Here is a 22,806-nt window from a genome sequence, read left to right as displayed (position 1 = left end):
ACAAATATGTTGCAATGAAAAAGTGACATTGTCAGTGTACAGGTGTAGGTCCCACTATTGATAAGTGCTATTAATACACAATATGGGCATAACTGATGTTCTGTTCTGATGCAGGCTTCTCCTATATAGCAGTCATCTCCAAAAAAGCAAGGCTTAACGACCAACTGGAATCTTGTTGTGGAACATAGAATTCTTTTCCTAAACCAATAATCTTCCAGCACTGTCTTCCAGTGTGTTTGGTAAGATGCACTTGGAATTTTTTGGAACGAAAAGTAACCCACAGGTCATTCATTGTCGTTTGCAGGCTGCCAGGTAACACAGACACACACAGACACACACACACACACACACACACACACACACACACAGGGCTGGTAAGACAGGCGGCTGCTCTGCAGGGCAGTGTGGAAGGCTCTGGACACACACACACACACACACACACACACAGGGCTGGTAAGACAGGCGGCGGCTCTGCAGGGCAGTGTGGAAGGCTCTGGACACACACACACACACACACACACACAGGGCTGGTAAGACAGGCGGCGGCTCTGCAGGGCAGTGTGGAAGGCTCTGGACACACACACACACACACACACACACACAGGGCTGGTAAGACAGGCGGCTGCTCTGCAGGGCAGTGTGGAAGGCTCTGGACACACACACACACACACACACACACACACAGGGCTGGTAAGACAGGCGGCGGCTCTGCAGGGCAGTGTGGAAGGCTCGGGCACCTACCCTCCGGGTACTTGTAGGTGTGGGTGATGTCCTCCCGCTCGTCACGGCCCACACTCTTAGTGCTGATGTTGAGCCCCACGATCAGGGAGTGGTTGATGGACTTGTGCATAGAACCATCCTCCTGCCGGATCCAGTCCACCACGTCGGCGTTGACCTCAGCAAAGACAAAAGGTGCGTCGTACTTGGTGTTCAGGTCGCCCTCCTTGATGGCACGGACGGGAACCGGGCCACAGCAGTATGTCCCTGGTTGGGGGGAGGGAGGAGGAAGGACAGATGCGTCCGGGATGAGGGTAGGATGGTACCTTCCAAAACCTTCCACAGTTCAGCCTCACATGGTAAAAAGTCTTGAGACCATAAAGCCCTTTGAGGAATCCGCTGCTAGAAAAGCAGCGTAGGGTAGGAATTAAGCCTGGATGGAGACTCTGGAGCCGGGCTTTACGGGTCACATCCCAGCTCTCATTAGCTGTGTGATGTTGTGGTAGTTACTTAACTTCTCTGAGCCTTGGTTTCACGTGGGGATGATATTTATACCTACTTGATGAGCATTTGCATACACTAGATACTAAGTAAGTGCTAAACAAAATAGAAGGCTATGGCAAAGCGCCCTAAGGAACTGAGGGAGCCAAGCAGCTGGCCTGTATTGGAGAAGGCAGGGCTTCTGTCTGGTGTTAACAACGTGTTTATCTCAGTGTGGTTCACAACTGCCTCCAACCGGCCACAAATTTGCAAGTTGAGGACTAGAGACTGGGTAACTCTATTACAGTGTCTCCATTTGCTGGAACACGGTAACATGAAATTAAAATTCAATCACAGAACACTACCTGATGGAGAAATGCCAGTGACGTACAGAGATGTGATCAAGCCAGCATAAAAGGCTACATACAGCCAGAGTTCTCAACCCCGGGGTCCACAGACCCCCTCAAGGCGCAACAAATAGAATTCAGGGCTCTGTGAACTTGGATGGGAAAAAAATGACATCTTTATTTCACATTGTACTTTGATAGCCCTTCCTTCCATTGTGAAAGCGGACACACCATAGTCTTCAGTGCCCTATGACTCACCACCCATAAAAACCACAGATATTTTCATATCGCTCTGGCATTGTCACCAATCCCAGGAGTTAATTGTTTAGGCTCACCTCTGCCACTAAGTTATCAAGTTCATTAATTCTATCGTGAAATCTTGTTATGTGAAATCTGTACTATTATTATATTACAAATTTATTTTTCAAATTTTTTTTGATAACTATTTGAATGTCATTGGTTTACTTTGTAAATGCTGGGTATTCTATGAATTTAAAAATATTATGTTGACAAAGGGTTGATTTGACTTCACCAACTTTGACTTGGATCCCTCTCTCTCTCTCTCTCTCTCTTTCTCTCTCTCTGTCTCTCTCTCACCGACGCACACATATACAAACAAGTGTATACTTGGAAACTACTGGAAGCTGCACGTGAATGTTAGTGATGCTTCTTTGAAGGGAGAAGACAGCGCTGAAATTTGATATTTTCTTTATGTTTGTCCTTATTTTCTGCTTTTCACAATGGGCGGAAGTGACTTTTCAAATAGTAAAGGAGCGTATTGTAAAATATCAGTGAATTCCCCCCCCCTCGGGTGGACCAGTCCGTGATTTTTGGAGTCAGCCAGACCGGGTTAGAAAGCCAGCCCCGTGCTTTCCAGCTGAGGGACACAGAGTGAGTGCTCTCTGAGCCTCAGTTTCTTCATCTGGGAAATGGGGACACACCGACCCACCTTCGCTCTTCTCCTGGGGCGTGGGGTCGAGGGCCTGCCACCCGTCATACCCCTGCTTCAGGTCCGGCCTGGTCATCCACGACTCCACCCAGCAGTGGAAGTTCCTGTTGGGAAACAAAGCCAGACGTTGGCCGAGACTCACACTCAGATTGTCAGTCTCTTCCCAGCCCCACAGTCCACACTCGCCGTGTCCTCCGTGGAGCCCAGCATGGCCCCTGACACTCTTCTGCGCTCTTCCCTCCTGGGCCCTCGCCAGGTGCTCACTCCTGCACTGAGAGTCATTCTAATGCCTCTCCCACTCCCTCCCCTTGCAGTGGCTCCTCAAGTTCAGCTGAGGGGACCTCCCAATCCAGGGGTCGGGAACCTTTTTGGCTGAGAGAGCCATGAACGCCACATATTAATACATGAGAATGTTTTATATTTTTAAAGTTATTATTATTTTTTATTAAAGATTTGTCTGCGAGGCAGAGGCAGCCATCAAAAGAACCACATCCGGCTCGTTAGCTATAGGTTCCTGACCCCTGTCCTAATCTCTTGACTCCGCCCTTTCTTTACCAGCCTCTGGAAACAGGTTCCGCCTTGGTTCTGGACTCATCACCGGCCGCCTGGACCCCACCCCAGCTCCCACCTCCGATCTCTCCCTCCAGACCTTCTGCTCCCAGGTCATCATCATGTCCCTCTCCCAGTCTGAAGCCTTCGGTGTGGTGACAGCCACTGTCCTTGAAAGCCCAGAGCCCCACCCTGGTGTGCCACACTCCCTCTGACATTCTCCCCGACGCCCTTCATGCATCAGTGTGCGTCACCTTCCCTCCAACTGGCCCTTGCTCATGCTGTCCCCTCAGCCTGCAGAGCCCTCCCCACCCCTGTTTCCCCCTGTCCAAATCCTGTTCAACCTTTAAACCCAGCTCAAATGTGACCTCCTCTGAGAAGTCTTCCCAGGTTTCCTCTCCAGAAGACCTCTAAGCCCTGCCCCCTACCCTGGGCCCCACCTCACCAGATCATCTCGCTCTTGTCACGCTGAATCTCCCCAAACTCGTTGCGGAAGTACTCAATGAGCAGGTTGCTGTTGTTGTCGTGGGCCGAGTTATAGTTGGTCACGACTCGGGAGGGGATGCCCAGGCAGCGCAGCACTGAGGGGGAGGGAGGGGGACACAATGCAGAGAGGAATTAGGGACTGGGCTGAGGATCTGGAGACATCTTCCCTGCTTCGGGACTCCACATGCCTGTCTGTACCCCAGTGAACAACGTACCCACTGTCCAGGTGGTGAGGGTGTGTGCCATCCCTTTACCTGGGCAATGGTACCCACCCTGCTAATCGCCCCCTGCCCACTCTATTCCCTTCATATCACAGCTAACAGAACACTAAAATGCAAATCTGACATCAACACTCCTCTGCTAAACCTTCAGTGGCTCCCCATGGCCCTCAAGGTCAAGGCCAGACCTCTAGCTAAGTCCCTTGGCCTTGCAGGGTCTGGCCCCTGATTGTGCTCCAGCACATTTGCTCTAGCCACACCAGCCTCCTCACTGCTCCTACAGCACTCCATGCTCCCACCGGCCACAGGGCATTGGCATATGCTGTTTCCTCCTTCAGGAATGCTACATAGCCAGATTTAAATTGCCCCATCATTTGCATTCAAGCTAAGACCGGGGATTCGTCATCATTCTCAGTGTATGGACCTGTGAGGGGCTCTTTAATTAGTCCTCCGAGGGTAGTGAGTGGTCTGTCCTATTTTGTACCCCCAGAGCCCAGCATGGGCCCGGCACAGACTATTTTGTCAAACAGGATGAAGGTGTGGATGAAGTGGAGAGAGTTGGAGGAAGGGGAAGGGAAGGAATGACAGAGATTCAGAGCAGGCAGCCAACAGTGAAACAGGCAGAAGAGCGAACAGCAGCCACGAGACCTTCCATTTAAGCCCCAGCTGTTTCCAGCTATGTGGCCTGTGGACAGTCCCTTCACCTCTCTGGGCCTTGTTTCCTCTTCTATAAAATGGGGTCAGCGTATAGGTGCTGTGTGGGAGGGTGTTGGGACACCACCGCGGTTGAGGAGGCCGTGCATTTATGCCAAAGCACAGAGAGAGGCCGTAGCAATGCATCCACAGGCCGAGGAGGAAACCCTGGGCATGAGTCTTGCCCCCCGGTGGTGCTGGGTGCTCCTGAAGATGGCATTATAGGAACTTCAACTCCGTTGTTTTATATAGGTTTTTAATGTATATTGTAAAAGTAACATATTCTCAGGGTAGGATAAACAAAGCAAATATCTAAAAAAAGAAACAAAACTGCCCTACTAAATGTAACCTATAGAATTTTTGTTTCACTTTTAGTTTTTGGGGTTTTTTTACCCAAAGAGAGAGAGAGAGACAGAGAGAGAGAGGGAGAGAGAGAGAAGACAGAGACAGGAAGGGAGAGAGATGAGAAGCATCAACTCATAGTTCTGGCACCTTCGTTGTTCACTGACTACTTTCTCATATGTGCCTTGACCAGGGGCTCCAGCTGAGCCAGTGACCCCTTGCTCAAGCCAGTGACTTTGGGTTCAAACCAGCGATGATGGGGTCACATCTGTAATCCCATGCTGAAGCTGGCACCCCCTGCGCTCAAGCCGGTGACCTCAGGGTTTCAAACTTGGGTCCTCAGGATCCCAGGCCGATGCTCTATTCTCTGCGCCACCGCCTGGTCAGGATCACTTTTAGTTTTGGTTGTGGTTGAGTCGCTGAGTCAGGGGGAAGGGGCAGGGGTGTGACCTCTGCCCGCCATGAACCAGGGCAGCAGCCTCCCAGATGGCCCTGGATTCTGGCCCGGAGTGTGGGAGCTGGGAGGAGGGCAAGGAGCAGTTTCGAATCTCCACCTCTTGCTTGGTTCCTGTGCCCTGAGGCTTGGGCAGAGGCCAGACTCACTGCTGCCCTTAGCGAAGGCTGGTATCCAACCCCAGGCCTAGCTCAGCCATGCCAGCAGACTCCTGTCCCCACTGCTCAAGGAGCAGGACATCACTCCTATCCCCAGGGACGGTGTCCTGGGAAGCCTCGTCAGCACAGTCTAAGGCCAGGAGGCTGCCCCAGAGTCAAGCACACCTGGTTCCAAGCCTAGCTGTGTGACCTTGGGCAAGCCACTTCCCCTCTCTGAGCCTCCACTTCCTCCTCTTAAGAGGAGCTAATAATAGCAACTTGTCAGGATGTTGTGGTGATTCAGACAGGCGCTGGGTGTGGGCGGTCTCATCTGCCCAGTGTCCAGGGTGGACCCGCAAAATGTGTCACAGCGCCCATCACTGCCATCGTCTGTCGAGTCAGTGTTGGCCAACTTGCAGACATTGAGAAAATGCCCCAGAATTCAGCTGAAGGATCACAGCTTCCCCTGAGAACCTCTAACCTGAACCTGACCTGAGCCAGATGCTCAGGGACATCTTCAGGTCCCACAAGCTTCCCGTGAATTAGTCAGTCACCATTGTCTCCATTCTACAGGTGAGGAAACTGAGGCCTGAAGACAACAATTCTCTTCTCCAAGGCCACCCAGGGATTGGAGGTAGAGCTGGGATCAAAGCGGGCAATCAGACTCAGTGCCCATGGAATTAGGGTTCCCAAAGAAACCCTGGGATGATGGGAATAAGACAGCCCCCATCTGCCCAGCTTCTCCTGGCTTTATCACATACCTCTCCTGGGAGGAGGCTGCAAGGACCCCGACTCAGCCTTGGCCGTGGGGAGAGGATAGCCAAGGGCAAGGTCAGCAGCTAACCCTGCAGGCGGTCACGGCCTAGGGTGAAGGAGGCGTGTGCAGGGGAGCTTGGGGACCCAGGCCGCGGATGGTAAGGTGTCTCCATGGGGTTCTCTGAGCAATCGTCTTTTTAGGCCCTTCCGAGGATGGGGGAGTTTCCATGGGAAGGGGAATTCAGAAGTCACGGGGCAGACGGTCGTGGTGATGGGGAAGGAAGAGCAGTGACAGTCTAGCTGGGACCCAGAGCCAGGCTGTCCCCACCCGCCAGCTAATGTGCAGGACAGTGCGAGCGCTCCGGGGACTCTGTACTGGGCCTGAGCACTGGTCTTGGAGTCAGAAAGACTGAGAACCCAATATCAGCGCCTTAGATTTTCTGAGCCCAATAATAATAATAATAATAATAATAATAATTAATAATAGGCAGCAGTACTGTATAAGTATTTGCTGTTGTGCGTCTGAAATCATTTTAAACATTTCACATATGTTAACTCATTTACTCTTCACCACTACCCCAGGGTAAAGGCACCATTATTATGCCCATTTTATATATAGTGATACCAAGGCTCAGAGGAGGTAAGTGATTTACCCAGGGACACACAGACAGTAAGGAGCCATGCTGGGGTTTGAATTCAGGCCTCGACTCCAGATTCTAGGTTTCCAACCGGCCTGCGATGCTAACCCATTTCATAAGCACCCTCATCACCCTGGAACAATCTTCAGCCTTTTCCTGGCTAATTTTTTAGTGATTTCCACTGCCTCCATCCTTTTCTTTGCTTTCAAATTGCTTCACCATTTTCTCCTCTGTATTTTAGAAAGCGCTTTCTCTTTCTGGACATCGATGATATGCTTATCAACTTATTAATAGGTCATACTTAGTAAGACCAACACTGGGCCGAGTTCGGTGCTGAGCAGCTTTATGTGATATCCATCCCGGGAAGTAGGTCCTGTCATTGTCCCCCTTTTACAGAGGAGAAAACTGAGGTTCAGAACGAAGAAGTCCTTTGCTCAAGGTCTCGGAGCAGATGAATGGAAAAGTGGGGATTTTCAAGTCAGGCGTATCTGGCTCCAAAGTCCGTATTCTCAACCTGAGCCTGGGCTGCCTCCCAGATGATACCCCTTGTTGTTGGAAAGAGGAACAGAGAGACACAGCCACTGGTTCTGGGCCACACAGCACATTGATAGCTTGGTGGCAGAGGTAGGACAAGACCAGGGTCTCTTGATTCCCATTCCAGGGCTCTCTGTGCTCCCCTGTAAGGTTCACGGAGCTGAGGGAAGGTTCCAGGCCCTGCCCAGACCCCGGTGTGCAGCTCACCCGTGCAGGCCACAGCAGCGAAGACCCAGCACTGGCCGTACTTGACCTTCTGGCAGCCATAGTTCTTCCAGCGCCGCAGGATGTCCACACTGCCGATCCAGGACATGGGGCTGATGCCATCCACGTAATTGTTGTCCCAGCGTCCCAGCAGCACACCCTGGTCATCGTTGCAGTTGACCTGCAACAAGCAGGGCATCAGAGGGATGATCATGTCTGGGGAAAGGGGGGTGGCTGCGGAAGGTTGTGCGCAAGTTCAGCATTTAGTAAAAGGCAGGGAAGGGAGTGTCAGGCTGAGGGAACAGCAGGTACAGAGGGACCAAGGTGTGACAGACTGTGGTACATAGGGATAGTTGGGGCTGGAGCCTGGGATACAGGAAAAAGAAGGGGGAGGGAGGAGGTAGAGAGAGGTCAAGGTCATGAAGGCGATGCTGGAGATGTGAATTTGTCTACGGGCAATGGGAATGACACAGCATGATCTGAGTTGTACAAAGACCAGTTCTGGCCCCTGCCCTGACTGTGTCATTCCCCCAACTCCCATTCCTTCAAGAACAAATCCAGGCTTCTGACCACACAACAAAGCCTGTGTGGCCTGGCCCCCGCCCAGCTCTGCAGCCCTGCTTGCACCCGCCCCTCCTACCCCACCCCTGCTCACTCTGTTCTGCCACACTGGCCTCCTTTCTGCTCCTCAAACCTGCCAGAGTTGGACCCTCCTCAGGGCCTTTGCACAGGCCATACCCGCTGTCTGAATACTCTCCTTCTAGTCATTATATCAACTCAGGGATCGTCACTTAGGGAGGTTCCCCTGACCCCTCACTGAGGTTAGGCCCTGCGGTCAGACACTCTCACATCTGGGTCCCTTCAGCGCCTACATCATTATTTATGACTACGCACTAATTCACATGACACGCTGGTTAATGTCTGTTTCCGCCCATCCTCCCACTAGAATATAAACTCTATAAAGTTACAGACCACACATGTCTTATACCCGGCTGTTTCCCCAGTGCTTAGGACATAGTGGCACTTGATAAATATTTATTGAATGAATGAATGAATGAATTGCTTTGAGGAATCACATGGCATTACCGTCATGTGAGTAAATTTTGTCTTTTAAATATAAAGTCTGCCTGACCAGGCGGTGGCGCAGTGGATAGAGCGTTGGACTGGGATGTGGAGGACCCAGGTTCGAGACCCGAGGTCACCAGCTTGAGTGCAGGCTCTACTGGTTTGAGCAAAAGCTCACCAGCTTGGACCCAAGGTCGCTGGTTTGAGCAAGGGATTACTCGGTCTGCTGAAGGCCCACAGTTAAGGCACATGTGAGAAAGCAATCAATGAACAACTAAGGTGTCGCAACAAAAAAGTGATGAATAATGCTTCTCATCTCTCTCCGTTCCTGTCTGCCTGTCCCTATCTATCCCTCTCTCTGACTCTCTGTGTCTCTGTAAAAAAAAAAAAAAAAAATATATATATATATATATATATATATATGTGTGTATATATATATATATATATATATATATATATATAAAGTCTCTTAACTAAGACTCACCCATCTCCTGGGTACCCCCACAGCACCCTGTCATGGCCCGGGGTGGGCCATGCTGCTGACTCACCATGGCGCTCACCACCCGGCCCACATAGATGGGCCTGCTGCGGCGGGAGCAGTCACGGCCACTGTTCTTCTGGAACTTGGGGTTGACATCCAGGAGCATTAGGCAGATGTCTAGAATCTCGTCTTCAAACTGTGTCAAAGGAAACAATAGAGGGGTGGGGGAATGAAGAGAAGTCACCTCCTCCAGGAAGTCTGCCTTGAAGCCTAGCAGCTGTAGGAGCTCTGTGTCATAGAGACTGGGAAGCTTGGGTTGGATCTGCCCCATCTCTGTGGTGCCCGCTTCTCCTGGACCAGGAGGGAGGTGGCAGGTAGAACAAACATCAAGTTGTGAGAATGGGAAAGGGGGTGTTCCTGCATTTAGGGCTTGGTTGGAAGGTCCTGGGAATTTGGAGTAAGGATCACAGAGTGGGGAGCTTGGCGTCCATGGGACTTCCCTACCCTCAAGGTCACCTCAGGCCCTAGTTCCCATTTCCGCTAAAGCCTGATTCACCCTGCAGAGCAGATGAGTGTCCCCTCCTCCCCCACCACACCTCCCCATAGTGCTCTGATTGGAACTGATGTAGATTATAGAGATATACATCTAATCTCATCACCCCTCTGTTTCTGCGACACTCAGAGTAAAATCTAGACTTTTCCCTGTGGCGTACAAGTCCCTTTGTGATCTGTGTCTGGGAAACCCCCTCTTTGATCTCATCTCTCCCCAGTCTCACCCACTCTCACCCGGACCTCAGGGCCTTTGCACTTGCTATTTCCTTTGCTTGCAGTGCTCGTCCTTCCACTCTGTATGGCTCACACCTTTACATCCTTACAAACACAAATGTTATCTTTATTAAGAGTAGGACACCCCCCTTGTCATCTCCATTGGACCACCCATCTGTCATGTTCAAAGGATCTTTTGTCTGTTTCCTGTTCCCCATCTCTGTGGTCTTGTCCAGAACCAGGCCTCATCACAGGTCTCCCTCCATGGCTTCAGTCCTTCTGTGGCTCCCTGTTGCCATCAGCCTGACAGGAAGACCAGTTTACAGCCTGGACACGGCTGACTTCTCCCACTTCGCCTCCTGTGGCCCCTTCATAAATATGGTGCTGCCGTAGCTACAGCATCTCCAAGCTTTTGCTCATGCGCTTCCCTTTGCCTAGTGGACTATGCGCCCAGGTCCGCCCAAGCCCCGCCCAAGTGGAGCCTATTTCAGGAACTGCTGCCCTGAGCCCCGTGGACAGTTATTCCCTCCCTTCACACCAGGACGTTGAGGGGACAGGGGTGAGGTGATTCCTGCTCATGACTCTTCTCAGCAGTATTTCAAGAATTTTTGTGGGAGGCTGGATGGTCGAGGCACAAAGCACTGGTTCGGAGAACCAGCCCAGGCTGGCCTGCTGGGGGGATGGGCAACCACATGGAACAGGAAGGAGCCGTCCAGCTGAGGTCAGACAAGACCAGCCTAGACAGCCATGCCCGGGCTGACCCAGAGGTTTATGAGAAAGAATGAATGAGACCTTGAATCCGGACAGCACGGGGGCGGACGACTCTGAGACCCAGCCAATCACACCTTTGCAGTTTGACGGCCTCAGACCCACAGCCCAGCACCAGTGGGTCTGAGGTGACTCGTGGGGACAGGGTATGGCCCTACCTGCCCAAAGTTCCAAGGTATACCATTGATGAACTTGGCGGAACCCTGGTAGATGAAGCCCTGTTGGGTGAGGACGTATTCCTGCCGCTTGTCCTCTGAGTCCAGGTACACAGCGTCCGCTGTGGGAGCGAAAGAAGGGGCCTCAGATTTGGTTTGGTGACACCAGGGTCCCCACAGACATGGCAGCCAGGGCGCTAACTCCCCATGGCCAGGCTGGCGTCTCAGAGACCTCTCTATCTTTTAATCTGAAAAACTAGTCATTAACGGATAATCCCACGTCAATAATATAAGGTGTTATCAATTAGTGACGACAATAGCTGGCTGTTTTTTATCCAACATTTGTCAAGTGCCAGGAGTATGATAAGCATGTGGCATATATTAACTTGCTTATTCTCCACAAGAGCCCTCTGTGGAAGGGATCCATGAAAACCCCACTTTACAGATGGAAAAACTGAGGCTCAAGACTATTTTACCAATGGGAGAACTGAGGCCAAAATAAGAGGCGGAGGAGCCCTGGACAGGAGTCAGGAGCCCCCTAGCTCTGATCCTAACTTGGCTGTGGACCCTGGGGAGGGCACCTCTCCTTCTCTGCCCCACTCTCTGTGTGCCCTGTGAGTACATGTGATCACATATCTGAGAACTGCCTTGTAAGCAAAAGCCCCGAGCGAGCGCAAGGCAGGAGCATGATTCAGGGTGGAGCGGAAGCCAAGAAATGATGACAGCAAATCCAGAAAGGTGGGGTCCTATCCGGCCGGTGGCAGCTGATGCCTTGATGGCATTCCTAGCAGAGGACCAGGGACAGCAAGGTAGCGGCTGCTGGAAAAGGCGGAGCACTGAGCTCCCTGTGACGGGTGAGGACAGAAGAGGGGACCGTGGGTGCCAGAGCCCAATGGCAGGAGGTCTAATGTCAGGCTGGCCTTTGCCATCTCCATTTCACAGATGAGGAAACTGAGGATGAGAGCCACATTATGCCTTTGGTGGATCAAAGGATATTTTATGCTGCCTTGGATTAGTGATAAACATATTCATATTCTATATTAAGACATATTCTCTGGTCTAGACGTTGACTGTTTTCTCCTGATTGTAAAAGCAATTAGAAAAGCAATGAACATATTTTTACAGGTCCCTGATAGTATGGTGGCCCCAGGCCCTGTGCCTACTGAAGTCAGTCTGAAAAAGCACATTGACACTCCAGCCAAGGCTGGGCCTCCAGTGCTGCTGCCCGGACCCCCAGGCCCCCAACCCCTCGGGCCCCTGGGCTCCATCGACCACGTGCAGTGACCTGCACCCCACTCCTACTGCATGGAGGACGGCCAATGTGGAAATGGCTGAGTCTTATGTATCCTGCTCTTTGGTTCCAGAAATGGGGCAATAAAAATTAGCCTTATGATAAGCTAACTATGTGGTTATAAATCAGTTAGCAGTCTGAGAAAAGGAAAGAAAGAACTACCCACAGTGTGTTCCCATCCGAGTCAGGTTTCCATCTCATAAGGGAGGGGGCACTGGGGACAGAAGCCTCACATAGAATTGGCATGTGATCCTCTCCATGTTGGAGAGTGGGGACAGGAGGGTCCTATTTCATAGGCAGACCCTGCCCTTTGCCCCCAGAGGGAGCGCAGTGTCCTTGCCTATGGCCCCTCCCCCACAGAGCCCAACTTCCTGCCTCCCAATCACCAGCCCCACCTCTTCCTCAAGGAACCCGCCCTGGGATGTGGGTCAGTGTAGTCACTGTTCTGCTTGGCTGACCGCCACGCCAACCCGTTGGGCAGGGAGGGGACAGTTCAAGAGGAAGGAGGACATCCCCAGAACCTTGCACCCTGTTCCCTGGACTCTGAAATCCCACAGTGTTGCGAAGGGGGGAGGTGGGGGAGACACCGCCTGTTCCTGCTCTGGGGCTGGGCTGCCCACCAGCTGGAAGCGCTGTAGATGGTCCAAACTCAAAACCAGCATCCAGTATGGGGGCGTCCAGTAAGGTCGAGTCTGTCCTGAGAAACCATTTCACGTGGCCATGGGAGCGAGGGTGCTCTTTGCAACACCCTCCCTGTAATGAACCACTGGGAAGGGGAACCAGCTGCATGGGCAAGATCCAAGCACTGGGGCCGCTTAAAAAGAATGAGCCGCTGACTACGCAGATGAGTGTAGAAAGGTCCTCAAGACAAGTGGTCCCCAACCTTTATTGGGCCATGGACCGGTTTAATGTCAGAAAATATTTTCACGCACCGGCCTTTAGGGTGGGACGGATAAATGTATCACGTGACCGAGACAAGCGTCAAGAGTGAGTCTTAGACGGATGTAACAGAGGGAATCTGGTCATTTTTTAAAAATGAAACATCGTTCAGACTTAAATATAAATAAAATGGAAATAATGTAAGTTATTTATTCTTTCTCTGCGGACCGGTACCAAATGGCCCATGGACGGGCACTGGTCCGTGGCCCGGGGGTTGGGGACCCCTGCTCAAGATGGGTTGTAGAGTAAACAGCCCAGCAGCTGTTGTATACGTGGGGTCCTTCTATGTGTAAGAGAGGCAGAGCCCCTCAGGAAGGCGGTGACGTGTCCAGGCACGTGCACCCTAATCTGAGGGGATGAGCCCTCCACCATGGCTAATAATGGGGCTCCCCGGGGAGGGGAGTCCAGGGCTTGCTGTTTCTCTGCAGTGCTTGAGGCTTTTATAATGGGGACATTCTCCTGTCTCACGGTTATAATGAGAAATAAAAGCCCAAGTATGTAAAGAAGAAAATAAAAAAAAAATCTTTCTGCTCAAATAGGTGAGAAAATGCCCCAAAATGGAGAAGAAAATAAAATGAAGCCGTGTCCCTGTGAGAAGCTGGCTCTCTGGTGCCGCAGAGGCCAGACTGTCTGCCCTGGGCCCTGGCTTTGAGGGGGACACCCAATGCCTAGGCGGAGGCCCGCCCGCAGGCATCTCCCTCTGCCTTGCTGTGTAGGAGCAGGAAGGAGACAGCTCTGGCTGCCTCGTTAGTCAGATGGGGAAACTGAGGCCCAGGAAGTGCCGTGGCGGCCCCGTGCCTTCTCCCATCTGCTCGAGTCGGCCCCAGTCCCTCCCCTCTCTTCCCTCTGACTCTAGTTCTGTCCAGTGTGGTCCTCGTGCTTACTCAAGGAGCTGCCAAAGAAGCCACTCAACTTCCCTGAGCTTCGTGTCCTGTCCGTGACACGAGGACGCCGACCTGTCCCCTCGGGATGGAGGGGGGAATAATGGCGAGCGTGGGATGAGGAGACACTCAGATAACACTACTGCTCCCACCCACCTGTCATGGCTACCCCACCCCTCCACCTGCCTCAGTTTCCCTCTCCCCAAGCCAGCCTGGTGAGATGTAAAACAGAGCCCCGTGGCGGGGAGCCGTGGCCCTGGGCACCCCATTCCTGAACCGGGATTCTGAGCCCAGGCCTCCTCCATGCTCAGCTCAGAGTGCCATGGGAACATGTGGGCCTAGACGTGGGGTGAGGTCACGTGGTAGCCGTGAGGCTGTGGGCAAGTCCTTTTGCTTCTGCAAGTACATCTCCTTCATAAATGGAAAAAAGTGTCATAATCTAGGGTTTGGGAGGCTGTGCATGGTGCTGCACAGAGTGGGCCTCACTCATCCACACTCATGTCTCTTCTGCTCCGTTCCCCCGCCCGTGGCCCCCATGGGTGGGTCTAGTCCTGCCCATCCCCACCCTCCCGTGGGCACAGTGCGACTCACCTGGGCACCAGGTGTTGAAGAGCAGGGTGAAGTGGCCCAGCATGTAGCTAGAGCCCTGGTAGCCGGTGGAGGCCTCCAGGTTGAGACGGTAGAGGCCGATGGGGGCGTGGGCCGGGGCCCTGAGCAGCAGCGACAGGACACAGTCCTGCTGGTCCACCACAGAGGCCGTCCAGGTGCCCTCGTCCACAGCGTCGGAGAGCGGGAAGCGGGCCTTGGTCCCAGCCTCCTCGCTGGGTGCTGGGCCTGCAGAAGGAGAAAGCAGGGATTGAGTCAGGGGTGGGCAGGCAGGGAGGGAGGGAGCCGGGGGTCTTTGGGCCTGGATTCAAGGCCTAGTTCTGCCACTAACCATTGAGAGAACTGCAGCAAGAGATTTCATCTCCCTGAGCCTCGGTGTGCCCATTTGTAAAGTGGGGATCGAACCCCAACCTTGCAGGGTGGTTTTGTGGCAATGCATGGAAACCTGCAGGTCCTCAAGCAGGCCCATCCCTCCCGGGAGGGGGTCAGAGCTGCCGGGGGCAGGGTCTCCGTCACACTGCTCTGGGCTGGCATGACACTGGACACGCCCACCCCTCGCAGTTTGCCCACTGGGAGCATGGACAGGAATCAGGTGGGTGCTCCCCATGGACCCTCCTTTCCTGCCTGGTTCCTCCACCTGCTAGCGTCCTTCTTCCCGTTCAGAAAAAGAAACCCAGGCTCTGAACAGGATGTGACCCTGGTCCTCTGCCATCCCCACGGAGCCCGTCTGAAGCCCCCTTGCTGTTGGACCCACAGACCTCTAAGTGTCTGTCTCCCCAGCTCCCCTCCAGCCTCTGGCCGCTGGACCTCCATGGGCAGCTCTAGGAGTGGTCACAGCCATCCCTCAATCCTAGGCCCCCTTGGAATGGGGAAACTGAGGCTGAGAAAGAAGGGGCTCCCCAGGCTGCCCCAGGGGCCTGTGGCAGAGCTAGCACCCGAACTCAGGTTTCTAGGCTCCGGGCTGCCCCCCACGGCACCTCTCGTTCCCAGAGGATGCTCCCCGGGGGGGGGGGTCTTGAGGTTCGGGGAGGCAGGGAGCCTGCCTCAAACAGCTGCTTTTCCAGGTGGAGAGGGGCCCGACCCACGCTGGCAGGTCTGAGTCATGGAGGGCGAGGGCAGGCTGCTCACCCTTTCTGGACTTGGGTGGTGGAAAGGAGAAACAGAACCGTCTCCACTCGACTGGGCAGGAAGGTTTATTTTTAATCCTCCGCCCCCCTCACTGCAGTCCTGCCCACCCCTGCGGACAGTGCAGGGAGGGGCGTGCTTCCTCAGGGCCTCCCTCCCAGTGCCCAGCACCCTGCCCCCATCTACACCCAGGCCCAAATATAATCATGAACTAACTGGCATGACACAGGCCTCCGGAGGCCTGTCTGGGTGCCAGGAGCCAGCTGTTAGCCTTTAAATGCTCCCTGTCTTCCAGAGCCAGCCTGAGGGAGGAGTCCGGTCGCTGGGGCCCAAGGGCTGGACAAGGCCCGGTTTCCCTACTCGGGCCCTGAGCCCTGTGCGACCCGAGCTAAGTCACCAGGCTTCTCTGTCTGCGGTTTTCTCATCAACGGAGAGAACAGGTTTAGACCACATGCCTGGGAGGGTCTGATTCCAGGTCTGAATCTGGCTCTGTGACCACCTTAGACAGCTAGTCAGCGCCTCTGTGCCTCAGTTTCCTCATCTGTAAAATAGGGCCAATTGCAGTACCTGGTCTCAAGGTCCGTGCGAAGCTTAAAGAGAGTGACACGTGGAAAGCCCGTCACAATGTGTCTGGCACGTAGTGAGTGATCAATAAATAAAAGTTATTGTACATTGTCACCACCATGTCCTAACATTGTGTGGAGCATTCAGCGAGCGAGTTCATAGAAGGCATTTAAAACAGTGACTAAGAAGTAGCAATTACTCAGTACATGTGAGCTGTCCTCCATATCGTCAAAAGGGACCATTATAAATCAGCTTTCTGAGGTCCAATCACCTTGTGCAGAGTGGAGTGAAATGGAAACTGTGGCCAAGCGGGGTAAAGCTGGGGTGCCCCTGTGGCCCAGTGTGCCAGGGACAGTCCCAGTTTATGCCTGTGGCCCTACTGTAATTATTATTATTATTATTATTATTATTATTTTTAAATATTTTAATTTTATTTTTTTACAGAGACAGAGAGAGAGTCAGAGTGAGGGATAGACAGGAACAGACAGACAGGAACGGAGAGATGAGAAGCATCAATCATTAGTTTTTCGTTGCGCATTGCGACAACTTAGTTGTTCGTTGATTGCTTTCTCATATGTGCCTTGACCACGGGCCTTCAGCAGACCGAGTAACCCCTTGCTTGAGCCAGAGACTTTGGGTCCAAGCCGGTAAGCTTTTTTTTTTTTTTTCCCTCAAACCAGATGAGCCCGCGCTCAAGCTGGCGACATCGGGGTCTCGAACCTGGGTCCTCATCATCCCAGTCCGACGCTCTATCCACTGCACCACTGCACCACCGCCTGGTCAGGCCCTACTGTAATTATTAATGGTATCCCTTTCATTCCCAGAAATGTCCCTGTTTGGGAGATCAATGACCTGATTACCATAGTTACAGCCTGGGGCCGGTCTCATAGCCACCGTCACTGTTGACATACTAAAAGGTCAGGAAACACACTTCCCTTTCTCTTTGTCCCAGAACAGCCCTGTGGTGTGTGTGCACACACACACCCCTTTCTCCAGGCCGCCCTAGAGTGTGGGAGGAGGACGAGCTGTCCCCGACTCACAGCTGCTCACGAAAGCTAGCTTTGAAAGTTCCTGGGCTGCAGTGCCACACGGTACTCTTTGTGGGGCCAGGGACACTGCAAGGAACTCTCTGGGTCCAAATGACTCTGGTGACCGGAGGGGTCCTGGTCACTATCCCAGACCACGGTGGCAGGAGGCCAGGTGTGGTGGATGAGGGGAACTTTCCAGAGCAAAGCCTGCTATTAGCCTCATAAGGGTTCTTTTCACTCCTTCAGGCTGGCCTCATTGCCACCCCGCCCGCCCCACGCCCCACGCCCCACGCCCCGGCCCTCCCTTGGAGGGGAGCAGAACTTTAATCCTGAGACAAGGATGGCGTTTGTCTACAGTGGTCTGTGCCCTCTATAACAGAGCCTGTCGGATTTCAGACTGTCTGTGTTGGGTCAGGCCACACGCTCTGTTTACTGAGTGACCTTGGCCAGCTCTCTCCCCTCTCTGAGCCTCAGTTTCCCTGAAGAGGTAAGGCAAGACGATCACAAACTAGAATGTTCCAACATTCTAGGGTGCCCAGGCCTGGCCCGGGGCCGGGCATGGACACAAGCCCGGACTTTGGGGTGAGAGGCCTGGCTTCCTTCTATTGTCCCTAAGGCTTCCCAGCCCCAGAGAGGGTCTCAGTAGCTCAGATGGGGAAGCTAAGTGCAGCCAGAGATATCATGCCCTCCGTGGCTGCCCACCGGGACTGCGGAGGTGACCAGGGCAGGCTGGCTACAGTTTGAGATAACTTAGTGAAGACTGGGGGACAGAGATTAGTTGGTGGGGTGGAAAGGCCAGTTGTCTTCACAACCTTGAACTTGAAATCCTAAATACCTAACAGCAGGCTGCCTAGATAATTAAGGAGAAAAAAAAGGGGACGCCTTGAAAATGAAAGAAGAAAAATGAAAGCAGGAAATCAGGGGCTGCCCAGGCTGGTAGCTCCTCCACCATCCCATTCACAGAGGAAGAAACTGAGGCCCATTTCACTGGGAGGTGCCTCCTGTGGGGTCGCAGCCATGAAAAACTTCAACTCTAGGGTCGGCTTTGAATTCTATTTTGCACCTGCTCACTGGGTGACTTGAGCAAGTAACTTGACCTTCCAAGATGGGCACATTTAGAATGAGCACACAAAGAGTAGGTGCTCCATAGATGAGATTTTCATCATTTTACGCCTGACTCTTCACAAAGCACCACTGTCCTATACTCTGAACTGCCCCTTTACAGAAGGGGAACTGAGGCTGGGAAGATCAGATACTAGCTGGAGGCCCCTCCATTTAAAGGGGTCCACTGGGTGCTGGTGTGTGTGGGTGTGGGTTCCCTTAGGCGGTGGGTGTGTCCCTGCCCGGAGGGAAGGGGGAAGGAGGGAGGAAAGGGATGAAGGGACATCCCTGCCAGTCTGCGAGCACCAGATAAGCCTTATCAAACGGCTTCCCAGGTAAATGCAGACCCCGGCCAGGTGCTGCAGGTCCTGTTTGCTGCTCCAGCTGCCCTCAGGGACCTCAGATCAAGCTGGCCTTTTCACCCTTGGGCTGGAGTTCCAGCCAATTGGCCTTTCACTGAACTCAAGGGAGTGGTTCCCACCAGAAACCAAAGCAAGTGATTTGGCATTCAAGGCCACTTTCCCAGGATTGGGAACTGGGCATCTGGGGACAGGGTGGCTGGGGCTTCAATGTCCCTTTGCTCATTGCTGAAGCCCCTGGACCAAGATCAGCAACAGCTGCTAATGTCTATAGGGCACCCCCTAAGTCAGGTCCTTCTTATTTCACCATGACTACTTTTCACATGATAAAACTAAGGCTCAGAGAGGGTAAGTAACTTGCCTCAGGTCACACAGCAGGTAGGTAGCCCAGTCTATACCAGAACCCAGGGTGTTCATGCAGCCCCGGAGCCAGAGGCAGCCTCCCAAGGGCTGGAGTGAGCTGGGTTCTCTCCAACATCCCGACCTGATCTGGGCTTGATCCCAGAGGCCATGGATTTTGGGAAGCAGCTAGTGATAAAAGCTGGAAAGTTGTTTTGATGTGGGAATGAAAACGCAAGATCTTGACCCCAACCCTAATGACAACAGGTTTTTAATCCAGGTGTCCAAGAGAAAAGACTTATTTAACAAAGCTGGGTGACATCTCTCAACTTTCCAGACATCAGTGCCCTCGTCCCTGAAACGGGACTAGTGACCACTGGGAGGTTTCCAGGGGACAAAGAGGAATGGACCCCGCACTTCTGTCATCTCTCAGGGAATAATGAAAACAGAGAACAGGACAAGCTCAGGGTGGAGGGGTGTGTACTTACCAGTCACTACACTGAAGGTGAGGCTGTCCACGCCAGCCTCGTAGTTTCTGCCCTCAAAGTACAACGTGAGCCGAAAGTGCTGGCCCCGCCGCACCACCAGCCTCTCCCGGCACAGGTCAGCCGTGTGGTGGTCACGGCCGTTGGCTTCCAGCTCCAGGTCCCATCTCTCCACAAGCAGATCTACAGAGACAGGGAAGGGCGTGAGCCTGGGTGGCCTCCCTCAGCCGCTGTGACTCCCAGCACGCACCTTGGCTTAGCGCAGTGCCGGGTGAATAATAAATGATTAGTACACGCGAGCTACACTGCTGTGACTGGTGGTGGTGATGGAGGTGGTGGGGGGTTCTTTTGATTAAAGCAGGGGTGGTATTTAGTACAATTACCCAGGTATTGCCTTTCAGTTTCAATTTCCCATTGATGGGAAATACAGAGGAACCGAGCCAAGGACCATGGTAAACAAAGAACCAACACAATCAACAACACTTACACTCAGCAAACTAAACTGCAAGAAAAAAAATGAGAGAAAAAGTTGAAGGGAGAACCTGTAGATGAAGAGGAATTTAAGGGACATTCTAACCCCTTGTGCTGCATGAGTCTTATTTAGATGAGAAAAAAACCTATTGAAAAACATTTATTACATACATGAGACCACTGGAAATTTAAATACCGAGGCAGTAATGGTAATACTGAGGAATTTTTGTTAATTTGTTTATGTCTAAAAAAGAGTCCTTTATCCTTTAGAGACATATACTGTGATATGTACGATGAAGTAATAGTGCTTCCAAATACGTAATGGGGAGGGCATCATAGGGGGGTGAGGAGGTTAGTGCTGGTGGAGACTGATGAGAATATACACATTTATTACACCATTCTCTCTACTTTATGTATGTTCAGTATTCTCCATTCAAAAAGGTGTTGAAAATGGCAGGGATTCTGGAGTCTTCTGGACCTAGGTTTCAGTTCTGCTGTCCCGCTGTGTGACCCTAGACGGGTGTCTTTCCCTCTCTGTGCCTCCTTTGCTGAAGCCTCAAGGACTGCCGTGAGTTCGAGCTGAGGATGTGGGGTCACTCTTTCCCCAGGGTCTAACCCAGGGCAGGAGCTTGATATGTGAAAGTTCTATTTATATTTTCAGAGGGCGCTGAAGACAAGGGCAGGGGTCGGGGTGATCAGGTGAGTGGGAGTCTCAGGCAAGCACAAACCTCATAAACCTAGGCAAGCTCAAGGTCAAGATTGGGGATGTGGCCAAGGCAGACTCTCAGAGTTGTGGGGCCCTTGGGGAGTATGTGGGCCAACTGAGGCCCAAGAGTACGGATCACCCAAAGTCACCCTGTAAGTCAATCCTGCCACTGGGCCATTGATTCAAGTCGCCTGCCTCCTGCCACAGAATGTCCCAATGGTGAAGGGCACAGTGCCCAGTGGCTACAGAGAGACACACCACGGGGCCCAGGGTCCACGGCAAATGGCCGCTTTGGGAAGCAAAGCCAGGGTGGTAGACTCCGGAGCCTGCACTAGTAACCACGTCACTCACAGCTCAGGGTTTGTTCCCCATCCTCCCCGCTCCTCCCTTCCTCTCTCTCACAAAGTCTTGGGTTATTCTCCAGCTGGGGAAGGGCATCCAGAAGCTGACCACTAGCAATCACAGCAGGAGGGACGTCCACAAGTAAGAAAACTTCGGTGGCTGCTTAAGCAGGAAAGAGAACCCTGCTGTGTGCCCGGCTCCAAAGGTGCAGGAACACTACTAGGCTCTGGATCATGGGATGTCTGCACTGAGGAAGGACCCGAGGTCTTCCCACCGGGGGCACTCCTGTAGGAAGTGGCCCCTCTGGCAATGGGGCAGGAGGCTCATCACAACGGGCGTCTCCAAGCTCTCGGTCCCACGGAGCCCCACCATTGGGGACAGCGATAAAAGCTGCACTAGGGACAAGTGGCCACCTTGGTGGCACATCCCAGCCAGCCCTGAGTTGGTTTTTGATCCCACACATTAGGAACTGGGTCTCAGAGAGGGACAAAGGTGGCCTGAGATGACAGTGCAGGTCAGGCAGGTGCATAGTTCCTCCCACTCATCCCTGCTCCGGATGCCCCATGTCCCTCTCCACCTTCCTTCTCCCCGAAGCTCCTTCCTGGGGACTGCAGGGGCGCAGAGGTCATTTGCAAATGGCCTTGACCCAAGAGCCAGCCGGGATGCTGGGTCCAGGAGCATCACTGCAGGGACATCCTTCTTTGTAGAAATTCACTCTCCTAGGATGGTGGTGCTGCCTGTGTGTGTCGGGGGTGGGTGGGGATGGCAGGTAGAGAAATAATCGAGCCCCTTCTCCACTCCTCCTCATCCTCACAGATGTGCCAAGGGCTGGCACCAGCACCCATGTTTTATAGAAGGGGAAGCTGAAACTCAACAAGTGCCCAAGGACTAGGGTTGCAGAGCTTGGGAGCCTGAAGGGACCTGACAGAACATGCCTGCTCTCAGCCACAACCCCACTGGATGCTGGAAGCTTCTCTCTGGCCCCTGGGTCCAAGTAGTGAGCCCGGTTTGGCATGGCACTACCAGGGGCAGAGTGCACACCTCACAGCCGGCGGGGACACAATGCTAAGTGTTCTGAGGCCAGGCCAGCCACCCCTGCACAGCTTATGGCACGTGACACACAGCAGGGACCCAGCCGATTAACTAAGGACACCAGCAATGGACCCGCTGGCACAGTACTTTACAGTTTACAACACACCTTTATGTTCCATTGCCTTTTCTGACCCAGGGAGGCAGGGGTTAATGATTCTGTCCTGGGGATGGGGAAACCGGGGCCCCAAGCCAGCCAGGAGTCACATTGCTCTCCATGATGGAGCCCCAGCCTGTCCTGACCCCCACTGCACTGGCATACCACGGCAACCAGGGAGGGACAGCCAGGCACAGGGGCCCCTGAGTGGCGGCAGCTCTGACCCTAATACTCACCCTCAGCCATGATCGGATGGTGGCGCTGTCTCCTCAGACTGGTGACGGGACTGGTGGTAGGACCTCCAAATGCAGACCTCAGGCAGCGGGCAATGTGGAGGAGACTGAGAGCAAAGAACTTATAGCCCGCTTTGGGGCGGGCCCGGGGCGGGGAGGGCGGGGCGGGGCGGGGCGAAGGCGGGGACCTGGTGAAGCCGCTATGGCCCAGTTTGAGCCCATGCTCTGGGCGGGCTGGCTGGCTGGGGCAGGAACCCTAAGGAGGGAGGGAAGGAGTGGTGGCCAAGCAAGGGCTCCCCCTGGGGGAGCCGACTGAGCGCAGAGCTGGGACAGCAAGGACAGGGACACATAATTAGATCAGGACACACTGACGCACCTCGATCCACAGTGTCAGACCTTGGGACACAGAGAT

The 22,806-nt window shown here is 53.2% G+C and overlaps 1 protein-coding gene across 1 annotated transcript in view; it reads right to left on the bottom strand.

The window, feature by feature from the left end:
• LOC136407160 (protein-glutamine gamma-glutamyltransferase 2) overlaps positions 1-22,530 on the bottom strand; it is a 31,952-nt gene extending 9,422 nt beyond the window's left edge. Inside the window, exons 1-9 of the mRNA XM_066387838.1 lie at positions 22,398-22,530; positions 19,460-19,639; positions 14,441-14,683; positions 10,742-10,860; positions 9,118-9,246; positions 7,508-7,685; positions 3,488-3,623; positions 2,494-2,597; positions 742-984 (exon numbers count right to left, since the gene is read on the bottom strand). Of these exons, the coding sequence (XP_066243935.1) occupies positions 742-984; positions 2,494-2,597; positions 3,488-3,623; positions 7,508-7,685; positions 9,118-9,246; positions 10,742-10,860; positions 14,441-14,683; positions 19,460-19,639; positions 22,398-22,407 (1,342 nt within the window). The 5' untranslated portion in view covers positions 22,408-22,530. The remainder of the gene's footprint in view (positions 1-741; positions 985-2,493; positions 2,598-3,487; positions 3,624-7,507; positions 7,686-9,117; positions 9,247-10,741; positions 10,861-14,440; positions 14,684-19,459; positions 19,640-22,397) is intronic.
• Between the last annotated feature and the right edge of the window lie 276 nt (positions 22,531-22,806).

Source organism: Saccopteryx leptura, chromosome 5 (genome assembly GCF_036850995.1).
Source record: "Saccopteryx leptura isolate mSacLep1 chromosome 5, mSacLep1_pri_phased_curated, whole genome shotgun sequence".
Taxonomy (NCBI): Eukaryota; Metazoa; Chordata; class Mammalia; order Chiroptera; family Emballonuridae; genus Saccopteryx; species Saccopteryx leptura.
This window is presented reverse-complemented; position numbering and strand designations above follow the sequence as displayed.